The sequence below is a fragment of the Leguminivora glycinivorella genome, chromosome 13 (assembly GCF_023078275.1).
Source record: "Leguminivora glycinivorella isolate SPB_JAAS2020 chromosome 13, LegGlyc_1.1, whole genome shotgun sequence".
NCBI lineage: Eukaryota > Metazoa > Arthropoda > Insecta > Lepidoptera > Tortricidae > Leguminivora > Leguminivora glycinivorella.
In genome coordinates this window covers 21,130,372-21,142,513 of record NC_062983.1, presented here as the reverse complement: position 1 = coordinate 21,142,513, position 12,142 = coordinate 21,130,372, and the positions used below count along the sequence as shown (strand labels likewise).

Sequence of the window (12,142 nt, the reverse complement as noted above, 5' to 3'; positions counted from 1 at the left end):
GGATCTGTACAATCAGTGTATTCTCGAGGGGCCTATCCCTCCTCCCTAAAAACTAGTAAAATTTCCCCTATATTTAAAGGAAAAGGGAAAAGAGAAGACATTGATGGATACAGACCTGTCTCTATAATTCCAGCGTTGGCTAAGGTGTTTGAAAATGGACTCAGCTCGCGATTAACAGATTTCCTAACCGCTACCGAAGTTCTGTCTGTACGGCAATATGCTTACCGCGCGGGCCACTCGACTTGCGCCATGACACGTGAACTGGTACGCTGTGTTGTGGATGCCCGCGAGCAAAGCCGGCAGGTTGCGGTTTTGTGCTGCGACCTGTCGAAGGCATTCGATGTTGCCGACCACAACGTACTCGCTATCAAACTGCACCACTATGGAATAAGAGGTAAAGCACATGCACTCTTCACAGATATGCTTCATGATAGATCCCAGGCGGTGGTCGCTGACGGAGGCAGAGTTAGATCGGAGGCGATATCGACTGTAATGGGAGTTGCACAAGGGTCATCGGTGTCTAATATCTTATTTTCGCTGCTTTTAAATGACTTACCGAAAGCAATAACGGCGGGAGAAGCTTATATGTATGCCGATGACGTCGCTGTCGTTGTGTCCGCTCCTGACTTAGATGAACTCGAGCAGCGCCTAAATGAAGTTGCTAGTCAGGTATGGAGGTATTTTGTTATGAATGGCTTAGTACTAAACCTTCAAAAGACAAACTTCCTGCATTTTCATCTTGGAGGCAAAGAACCTAGGAACCTAGAAGTACTCGTGGATCGTGTCAAAATAGGTCAGGTACATAACACCACATTTCTGGGTCTTGAACTAGACAGGAGCCTGCGATGGGATGCACACATCAGTAAAGTGTGTAAAAAACTTGCGGGTGCCTGCTTCGCATTGCGACGCCTGGCGAGGGTTGTGCCCAGGCATGTGGTGAGGTCTTGCTATTTTGCCACTGTGCACTCGATCCTCCAATACGGTGCGGAGCTATGGGGCCGCGCTGCCGAATGGGAGCGCGTATTCCGAATGCAGAAAAGAGCCGTGCGAGCAATAGTACAGACTGGACAGGACAAAACTGCAAGACCTCACTTCAAAGACCTCCGAATACTCACGCTGCCGTCTGTGGTGATATACCAAGTAGCTGTGTATGTGCGATGCCACCTTAATGAATACGCGAGTGGAGCTGACGTTCACGGTCGCAATTTGCGGAATGCCCACAAACTCTTGGGCGTAAAGCACAAGCTGGCAAAATCTGCCAAAGTAACGCATGTGATGGGGCCGACTGTGTACAACAGACTGCCGGGTCATGTCACAAACGCACCGTCACTGATGAGCTTTAAAGCGCGACTGAAACGATGGCTTATCGAGCACACTTTTTACAGCTTTAAGGAGTTTATAGAGTACCAAATAAGTACCTAAGATTAGAATAAGTATGTAAAATATTTTAATGTTATGAATATCAATTCCGCAAATAATTGTATTTAAAATGTATGTGACATATAATATGAACTATTATGAATAAATATATGAATATGAATGAATATGAATATGAATACCAAGATCACGCACAAACTAGTCAACACAGAAACCAAACTCCTGCACCGACTGCTGCAAGCCCACGGGCTCGTGGAGGCCGTGCCTGACGCCAAGGACGTCAACCTGCTGTGGTCCGGCCTACACCCCAAACCTGACGTACTGAGGTCCCTGTCGCCGTATCAGAGGGTCAACCACTTTCCCGGGTAAAATTATGAATTAAAGTAACTACAAAATTGAAGGAAAACCAGATACGAACATAGGTAGTCCTTGAGACTGAATGAATATCACTAAACATTTAAAGAAAACCAAGCTACGCAAGAAAGCGGACTGATACCAAGGATTTCAAGGTCGTATAGCCTGGTCTGATCCCAAAACTCACGTTTTAAGATTTCATTTGCCCTGCCAGAGAGTCAACCATTTCTAGAGGTAAGTTTTTATCAAGATCACGCACAAACTAGTCAACATAGAAACCAACCTCCTCCACCGACTGCTGCAAGCCCACGGGCTGGTGGAGGCCGTGCCTGACGCCAAGGACGTCAACCTGCTGTGGTCCGGCCTACACCCCAAACCTGACGTACTCAGGTCCCTGTCGCCGTATCAGAGGGTCAACCACTTCCCAGGTAAGATTATGAATTAAAATCACTACACAAATGAAGGAAACCTAGATACGAACAGTAGTCTTTGAGACTGGATGCGAAGGATTTCATTTCCAGCGGTTTTGGCCAAATAACCTGGTCCGGCCTACACCCCAAACCTGACGTACTCAGGTCCCTGTCGCTGTATCAGAGGGTCAACCATTTTTCCAGGTAAAATTATGAATTAAAGTAACTACAAAATTGAAGGAAAACCAGATACGAACATAGGTAGTCCTTGAGACTGAATGAATATCACTAAATATTTAAAGAAAACCAAGCTACGCAAGAAAGCGGACTGATACCAAGGATTTCAAGGTCATATAGCCTGGTCTGATCCCAAAACTCACGTTTTAAGATCTCATTTGCCCTGCCAGAGAGTAAGTAAGTAAGTAAATATTCTTTATTGCACCATTTTACATGTTATATGTATACAGAATGTTTAGTGATAGTGAGAGAGTCATCCATTTCTAGAGGTAAGTTTTTTACCAAGATCACGCACAAACTAGTCAACATAGAAACCAAACTCCTGCACCGACTGCTGCAAGCCCACGGGCTCGTGGAAGCCGTGCCTGACGCCAAGGACGTCAACGTGCTGTGGTCCGGCCTACACCCCAAACCTGACGTACTCAGGTCCCTGTCGTATCAGAGGGTCAACCACTTTCCCAGGTAAGATTATGAATTAAAGTCACTACAAAATTGAAGGAAACCTAGATACGAACGAGTAGTCTTTGAGACTGGATGCGAACGATTTCATTTCGAGCGGTTTTGGCCAAATAACCTGCTGTGGTCCGGCCTACACCCCAAACCTGACGTACTGAGGAGAGGACCCTATCTCCATATCAGAGGGTCAACCATTTTCCTAGGTAAGATATCACCAAGATCACAAAAAAATTAAAAGAACCCAAGCTATGAAAGAAAGCGAACTAGATGCTAAAGATTTCAAGGTTTTATAGCCTGGTCTGGTCTCAAAACATCGATGTTTTGCCTTGCCAGAGAGTTAACCATTTCTAGAGGTAAGTTCTTGTACCAAGATCACGCACAAACTAGTCAACACAGAAATCAAACTCCTCCACCGACTGCTGCAAGCCCACGGGCTCGTGGAAGCCGTGCCTGACGCCAAAGACGTCAACCTGCTGTGGTCCGGCCTACACCCCAAACCTGACGTACTCAGGTCCCTGTCGCCGTATCAGAGGGTCAACCACTTTCCCAGGTAAAATTATGTGTGAAAATCACTAAACATTTAAAGGAAACCAAGCTACGAAAGGGAGCGGACTAGGTGCCAAAGATTTCAAGGTCATATAGCCTGGTCTAGTCTCAAAACTCATGTTTTGAGATCGCATTTGCCCTGCCAGAGAGTCAACCATTTCTAGAGGTAAGTTTTTGTACCGAAATCTCGTACAAACTAATCAACACAAGCTTCAAACTCCTACACCGGTTGCTCTAAGCCCACAGCCTCGTGCTTGATGCTCAAGATGTTAACCTGACATTTCTGTACCAAAATTGGGTTCGGTCGATTCGGTCTTTAAGATCTCATAATGCATAGCTTTACGTATAATCTGTCATCTTGGCATTTTCACCATATCAGGTTCCCCAAGGTAAAATTTAGTAACCAAGATCACTTAAAATTGAAATATGTACAAAAATAGATTTAATAGTATTTCCGCCTGTATGAGTTATAATGATGTAGCGCAGAAGTTAACCTTAGAGTACTGTACATTTAGTCAATCATAACGTTACTTATCTCCATAACTTTTTAACCCTTTTCTGCGCTTACAAATATCATAATAACTCATATTTGTGGTTTAACAAGGGCTCCGTCTGAGCGTCTGGTCCCGTTGCTGCTGAACGCCCACGGGTTACTGGAAGCTCGGCTTTCCGCTACGGACTGGGGACTGATGTGGTCCGATGACCCGATACCGTTCGGCGTCCTGCAGGCGTTGCAAGACAGACAAAGAGTGAACCATATGCCGAGGTAACACTAGCCTTTTATGTCGTTACAATGCTTAGAATGCTCAATTTTGTGTGTCGGCAATTTAAAGCTAACGGGTTACCAGAAACTCGGCCTTCCGCTACCGACTGGGACCTGTGGTCCGACGACCCGATACTCTTCGGCGTCCTGCAGACGTTGCTGAACAGACAGCGAATCAATCACATGCCGACGTAAGGTTTAGAATGGTCGCACTGTGAGTATGGTAGGAGTATCAAATCTGGCTACTATATCTGTTCTGCAACCTCTGAATGCTGCTCAAAGCCCACGGGTTAGTAGAAGCTCGGCCCTCTGCTACCGACTGGGGATTGATGTGGTCCGACGACCCGATACCCTTCGGCGTCCTGCAGGCGTTGCTGAACAGTCGGCGAGTCAACCACTTTCCGAGGTAAGGTTTAGGATGGTTACACTGTTAGTACGGTTGAAGCATCTGGCTAGCCAGACCTCTGTTGAGCAACCTCTGAATGCTGCTCCAGTTGCTGCTGTTAGATGCACGGCCGTCCGCTACCGACTGGGGACTGATGTGGTCCGACGACCCGATACCCTTCGGTGTCCTGTAGGCGTTGCAAGACAGACAGCCAGTCAACCACATGCTGACGTAAGGTTTAGAATGGTCGCACTGTAACGGTGGTCGCATCAAAGCTTGATCTTGCCGGGTTGCTGATCTCTGAAATGTCCTTTTGATCTTATGACACGATTAACGATTCTTTCGTGCTGCCTTCTCGTTGCTGGATATAAGCAGTAGCGGATAGTGGACCACTTATCAAGGTACTTGATGATGTATCACTGTGACGATATTAAATTTGCTGTCGACCTCTGACTGACTGACCTGGTGTGTTCCCACACTATAACTTTTCTGACTGCTGCAGATGCGTAAAACATTCGACAAGTAAAAATATGTAATAAAAGAGGTTACATTTTGATGCATGCATTTAATAAGAATAATAACCATGTCGTTTTAAAAAAAAAACGTAACTTTGATTATTCTTGGGTATCTGTTAAAAAAAAATACAGAACAATTCGTTTGACAAGTTTCATTTTTGGCAATCGCGTGCACATAAACTCTAAAGTCACTGAGCTTTAGTTCATGCACATAGTACCTACATACACATTACAATGATTTATATGCATGCAAACCTGAGATAACTTGATTTATAACATTACTTCTCGCCTAACGTCTAAAGTAGGTTACACTTTTTTACTTATTTCTTACCGTAATGTTCTCTAAACATGGACGGTGTAAAAAGTTCACCGTGGAAAAGTAATTGATCATACTAAGGTAAGGACTTTAAAGTAAGACTTTTATTTATTAAGATACTACCTTTTTCCTGCTGCTTCGCTCGCGTTAGAAAGAGACAAAATGTAGCCTATGTCACTCTGCATCACTTCAACTATCTCCACTTAAAAATCACGTCAATTCGTCGCTCCGTTTTTCCGTCAAAGACGGACAAACAAACAGACACACACTTTCCCATTTATAATATTAGTATGGATCTACTTGCCTATCATGTTATAGTTTTTTGTTGTTATCACTTTTTTAACGTAGAAATGACGACGCGTGTTGGAAGTAAATTATATTTACTAATATACTTTTTTCGTGGCAACTACAATTGAACTTTTTCGTAGCGTTTCATGTCATCAGAGTGACATAAAAACTGAAGCATTTGGAATGCAAAAAATAAAGAGAAAATATAAATTTCAAGTATTTTTGCTCCATTTTGAAGTTAACATATTTCGATTTAAATAAGATGCTTCAAATTCGGTTTCTTTTCCCCTACAGGGTGGTGAGATCTGGTTCCAGTTTTAAATGGAAAAAATACAATATTTAACCAACGTTTCTTGTCCTCAGATCCTACGAGCTCACACGAAAAGACAAACTGTTCAAGAACATCGAGAAAATGCAATACTTCCGCGGCCTTAAACACTTCGACTTCATACCCACTACGTTTCTCATGCCTGCCGAGTTCAAAGAGCTCTGTACGGCGCATTATAGGACTAAAGGGCCGTGGATAGTCAAGCCTGCTGCTTCTAGCAGAGGACGAGGGATTTATATTGTTAATACTGTAAGTGTTTATTATTTAGCTTATCTTATATCTGCAGGGGCCCTTACGGATACACTCCGATCCATTGGGATCTTTTCTGCAATTACCCCCTACAATCCTAAGGTCCTTCAGCTATTCAGGAGCTTCTCGACCATCTCCATGTCTCTGATGTAGCTATCTGAAGTCCTTTGGTTCCAGGTAACCTGCTCCAAAGTTCTTTATTCTCGAGGGCGTGACATTCACAAATTAGACGTCAGACGGTCTCTTCCTCTTCACCACACATACAATCAGTATTGTCATGCGTCACTTTCCAGGCCTCTTGGTCGTCTAGCAATTCTAGCATGAGTTGCGTTAAAATTCAAGCATAAAATCGCTCTCGAGAACATATACCTATATCGTGTCAGCAATGGATTAAATATACAATTTGATCCATATAGCCCACAGATGTCACAGATCTACTTAGCGTGTCAAATGAACTCAGTAAAATCCTCTAAGTTGTCCGTCTTTAATCGCAGCTTGCAGCTTTCGTGCGTTAATTTTTGTAAGTTGAAGTCAATATAAATATTAAAAATGCCTCGTTGCGTGATATTTAATTGCAACAACACAAATTATGAACACTCAAGGGCCTGAGACATATTTAAAATCACAGGCAAGTAACAATTACAAAACAAGTACAAATCTGACACGCTCGGCCGCCATACAAATAGATGAACTTGTTTATTTTATCTAAATCTAGTTCTGTGATATAGCCTTTATTTTTTCTTTCAGCCCGAACAAATCCCAAAAGGCGAGAACGTGGTAGTCGCCAAATACATAGACAAGCCACTCCTCATAGGCGGCCACAAATGCGACCTCCGCCTCTATGTGTGCGTCACATCCATAGACCCACTACTCATATATCTGTACGAAGAAGGCTTAGTACGATTTGCGACTGTGAAATATGACAAGACGAATAAGAATCTTTGGAACCCGTGCATGCATCTGTGCAACTACAGTATTAATAAATACCATACGGATTATATCAAGTGAGTATGTTTTTTACGTTAGATGGGTAGATAAGGCACAGAGTTTTTCTGTAGATGATTATCCTGAAACCGGTAGTGGCGTATAAGTATTTGTTTTACTCGACTGCATGAAAAGTTTTGATTTTAGTGGACTAAATGATTTGGGTATATTTGTATAGTGTGTTCCAACATAGCTTAACCCTTTTCCAGGCCCTGCCAATCTATAAAGTTTTATACAATATACAACATCCAATGTATAGGTATCCTGCAGTGTTCAGTATCATACCTGGAAAAGGGTTAAAACTGCTAAACTAATAAAATTTATAGCCAGTCTAACTCTAAGCTAAATTGACAACCAAAAAGAACCAAATAAAGGAGTGTCATAGTTATAGTAAACGCCATATTGTCAGAGAAACATGATATAAACTGTGACTACCACCATTTGTCATAACAAATAGCAAATTCCATGCAGAGTAAACTTGGTCAAACTCAATACGTGGGCCATTTTTTTTCAACTTTTTTTGTAACATGGGTATTTTTTACGCGATTCATTCCGTTACCGTCATAGAAAATGTATGAAAAAATGGTAACGGAATGGGAAAAAAACATTGGGCCACTTTTTTTCTTCTATTAGGAATGAAAGAGCTCTCGATTCTGAGTGGAAATCACATAAATTTCCAAATACAAAAAAAGTAGGGTGGACAACTTTGAAAAAATGGCCCACGTACCAATCCATGTTTTTCATGATTATTTCTTTAAAAGCATTTTTAATCCTTATTAAAACCGTAGCTTGAACTTTTCTAAGAATTAGCTCTTTTTAGATGCGACGACCCAAACGCGGGCAACATCGGCCACAAATGGACGTTGTCCGCACTGCTGCGCCATCTACGGAAGCAGGGCCGCAACACAACAGCCCTCATGGCTTCCATAGAAGATCTAGTAGTCAAGTCTGTTCTGTCGTCTGCGCAGACCATAACAGCCGCTGCGAGGGTGTTTGTGCCTAACTTCTTCAACTGCTTTGGTAAGAAGGAGACACAATCATATCTGTTTATATATCTCACTCTGTTACGCCATCTATGAAAGCAGGGCCGCAATAAAACAGCCCTCATGGCTTCCATAGAAGATCTAGTAGTCAAGTCTGTTCTTTCGTCTGCGCAGACCATAACAGCCGCTGCGAGGGTGTTTGTACCTAACTTCTTCAACTGCTTTGTTAAGAAAGGGACACAATCATATCTGTTTATATATCTCGCTCTGTTACGCCATCTATGAAAGCAGGGCCGCAACACAACAGCCCTCGTGGCTTCCATTGAGGACTTGGTGGTCAAGTCTGTTCTTTCTTCAGCGCAGACCATAACAGCCGCTGCGAGGGTGTTTGTGCCTAACTTCTTCAACTGCTTTGGTAAGAAAGAGACACAACAATATTACTATCTAGCTCAGTCACGCTAGTCACGCCATCTACGAAAGCAGGGCCGCAACACAATTGCTTTAATTTCCTCCATAGAAGATCTAGTAGTAACGTGAAAGTGAAGTCTGTTCTGTCGTCTGCGCAGACTATAACAGCTGCTGCGAGGGTGTTTACATTAGATTATCATCAATAGGAGCATATACTGGAAAAGAAGGAAACAGTTTGAAACTTAAAATTAAAAACGAAACAAAATTAAATTTTGTCGTCATTTTCAGAGTTGTTCGGATACGACATCCTCGTCGATGATATGTTGAAACCGTGGCTTCTTGAGATCAACTTATCACCCAGGTATCAAATTCTTCTTCATTGTCAATATTAGCTATTACCTACAGAATACAAAATACACGAGCACACAAACATTACACAGTAACACTGTGCGTTATGTAAAGCTACCTACTTCGTAAATTCTTTGATTAACTAGGTTTTCGATTCCTTATGTTATGTATTACTTCCTGAATTGATGCACCAAATAAATCATTTAGCGTTATAGCCGCTAATGGCATTTCTTGGCCCACAGCTTAGCATGCGAGAGTCCCCTGGACGCACGAGTGAAGTCAGCGCTTCTAGCTGACACGCTGACGTTAGTAGGCCTCCCGGCCGTGTCCATGGGCAAAACGGAGGCAGCGCCGCAAAACTCGCTCAAGATGAGGATCGGAGCGGTAAGTACTAAGTACATACATACTGTAGTTACTTATTTGGTATTTATGTGTGAAGTTACGGCTCAGCCACGACATTGGTCTAAGCGCGACAGCGGTGAGCGGCGGCCATACATTGGAGCGAGACCACAGAATATATAATAGTACAAGTACAGAAGGCCCACTGCTTTGAAGTTCACGAAATGCCGCCTTTTTAAATACCTACAAAATGATTACAAAGAATACGAGCCGCACGTGCGCAGCGTCGGACGCTAGGGTTGCCTATGTATTAAAAAAAAAATACTCAGATAAAATGTTATGCTATTATATTTAAGTCTTGGGTACATTCTAGGTATATACAGTATTTATATATTTTTGTTTAAATCCCAACGTGCCTGATTGAACGTTTCCCTGGGCCATAAATGACATAATCAATAGTATTAGTAGATCTGTGTAAGATTGTTCTATTTTATTCATAATGTTTGTTTAACTAAGCGTTATTAGCCATTCACACGCGGATATCGCTTATGAACCTTTAAAAAAACTCGCGACGTATAGTAACAATAGAAAGTGCGAACAAGCGTTCCGTGAGAATGCGAGCCACCCCTGATTAGGCCGCGAACTCGCGGCCGCCCGCATGTACTTGTAGCGCGGCGATGGAATCGCGGAGTGAGCCGCCCCTGGCGAGACACAGCGATGTGATTTTTCATTCTCACGTATAGCTGCCGCTCACCGCTGTCGCGCTTAGACCAATGTCGTGGCTGGGCCATTAGACTTTGAAGTCAACGCTGCTAGCTGACACGCTGACTTTAGTAGGCCTCCCGGCTGTGTCCATGGTCAATTCAATACGGAGGCAGCGTCCGCAAAACTCGCTCCAGATAAGAATTGGAGCGGTAAGTTTTCGTGTTATTTTGTAGTAATTTAATGCTATCAAGTTTGAGAATCCAACCGACTGCGCCATATTTTTTACTCTGTATACATTTGTGATAATAGATTTTCGCGATTTATACATTTTAATGAAAAAGGAAACTCAACTCGAGACTAATGCCGTCTGTGAAACTTTTTTTAGGACGCCTGCAACTCAGGGGGTGTCACATGTGCGTTGCCGACCCATTAGAAACATACTTATATTGACCGAGATATAGACCGTGATTACCTTTTTGATTTTTATTGAGGTCCCGATATTTGGACGCAGTTGCATGCATCATGATCACGGCAAACTCAACGTGCATGCAACTGCGTCGAAATATTGGGACCTCAATAAAAATCAAAAAGGTAATCACGGTCTGTATCCCGGTCAATATAAGTCTAATGAAACTATCTGTGAATCATTGAAAACTCTCATTAGAAACTCGTAAACTTAACTCGAGACTGTGAATTGTACTCAGAATCACGAGTACTTTCAATCTCACTGGGAGACAAAAAGTGCACTCACCCAACAGCGAGGAGCTCGCGCCGCGCTCACCAGCGAGGGCGGTCCGAGCTCAGTACGCCAGGAGAGGCGGCTTCGTGCGCATATTCCCGAGCCAGAACAGCTGGCAGAAGTACGCGCAGTACCTCGGTCTTAGGCGCCCGGCTTTGGACCGCATGCGTTCTTTATGTATCAGAGCGCCGAGCTTTGAATTGTGTACCTTTTTGTACAAAAAATGTTTATTACTTGACCTGAGGTGATACTCGGTATCTTTTTTTGAATACACAGCTCAGAATATCTCATAAAGTTTGTTATACTTTCTTACACCTTAACCAAGTTTCCATAACTAATAACCACAGACCCCGTCTCCGGCATCCCCGTCTGCTCCACGTCCCTGAACAACAACGTGCCATACAACGTGGTCCCGCACAACTACAACCTGCTGATCCACGCGCACGTGCTGCCGCACTTCGCGCACGCCACCGCCGCCACCAGCGCCAGCACCAGCCTCGCGCCGCAGCCCATGCCCACGCCCAACAGGTCAGCCAACCCGGGGGTCGCAGGTTCAAACCCGCACCACTACAACAGCTGAGCCACCGCCGCCACCAGCGCCAGCACCAGCCTCGCGCCGCAGCCCATGCCCACGCCCAACAGGTCAGCCACTGACCCGGAGGTCGCAGGTTCAAACCCGCGCAACTACAACTGCTGAGCCACCGCCGCCACTAGTGCCAGCACCAGCCTCGCGCCGCAGCCCATGCCCACGCCCAACAGGTCAGCCACTGACTCGGAGGTCGCAGGTTCAAACCCGCGCAACTACAACTGCTGAGCCACCGCCGCCACTAGTGCCAGCACCAGCCTCGCGCCGCAGCCCATGCCCACGCCTAATAGGTTACTTGTTACGTTTTTATGTAACTGGCCATAATATGTTACTAGACTCATATCTAATTTGGCACAAAAAATTATTGCCTTCTGTTATGTTTGATATATGAAACCAATATTTATTGATTTTGAGTTTTAAAAGTGAACGACGACTACGTTTTTTTAATTAAAAATATGAGTATTTTAATTTTGGCCTCCGAAAACGCTGTCGGCCATCTAGTGACGTAAAAGAAAACGAACCAACTTCGCTCAAGTTTCAGTGCCACTTTTGTCAAATAAGGGGTTGAAAGAAAACGAAATTTCAACATTACAGTGGCAGGTTGCCAGCCTACGCCACAATTTAATCTCTTCTATACGCCACAATTTAATAATTGTTTCAGATTAAAACGTTACGAGACAGTAACAATAACCAGTACAGCGCCGGCCATCAACTTGTCGGAGCACACGCCAGCACCCGCGCCCAACGACACACGACACGCCAAGACACTGGTCAAGAAACAGCTCGCCGACGGAATGAGGCTCACGTGAGTATAATAACCAACCGA

At 43.9% G+C, this 12,142-nt stretch overlaps 1 protein-coding gene across 1 annotated transcript in view; it reads left to right on the top strand.

The window, feature by feature from the left end:
• LOC125232330 (tubulin polyglutamylase TTLL5) overlaps positions 1-12,142 on the top strand; it is a 51,055-nt gene that overhangs the window by 26,557 nt on the left and 12,356 nt on the right. The window contains exons 9-16 of the mRNA XM_048137957.1: positions 6,011-6,224; positions 6,972-7,228; positions 8,029-8,228; positions 8,888-8,960; positions 9,190-9,378; positions 10,750-10,868; positions 11,078-11,258; positions 11,978-12,121. Of these exons, the coding sequence (XP_047993914.1) occupies positions 6,011-6,224; positions 6,972-7,228; positions 8,029-8,228; positions 8,888-8,960; positions 9,190-9,378; positions 10,750-10,868; positions 11,078-11,258; positions 11,978-12,121 (1,377 nt within the window). The remainder of the gene's footprint in view (positions 1-6,010; positions 6,225-6,971; positions 7,229-8,028; positions 8,229-8,887; positions 8,961-9,189; positions 9,379-10,749; positions 10,869-11,077; positions 11,259-11,977; positions 12,122-12,142) is intronic.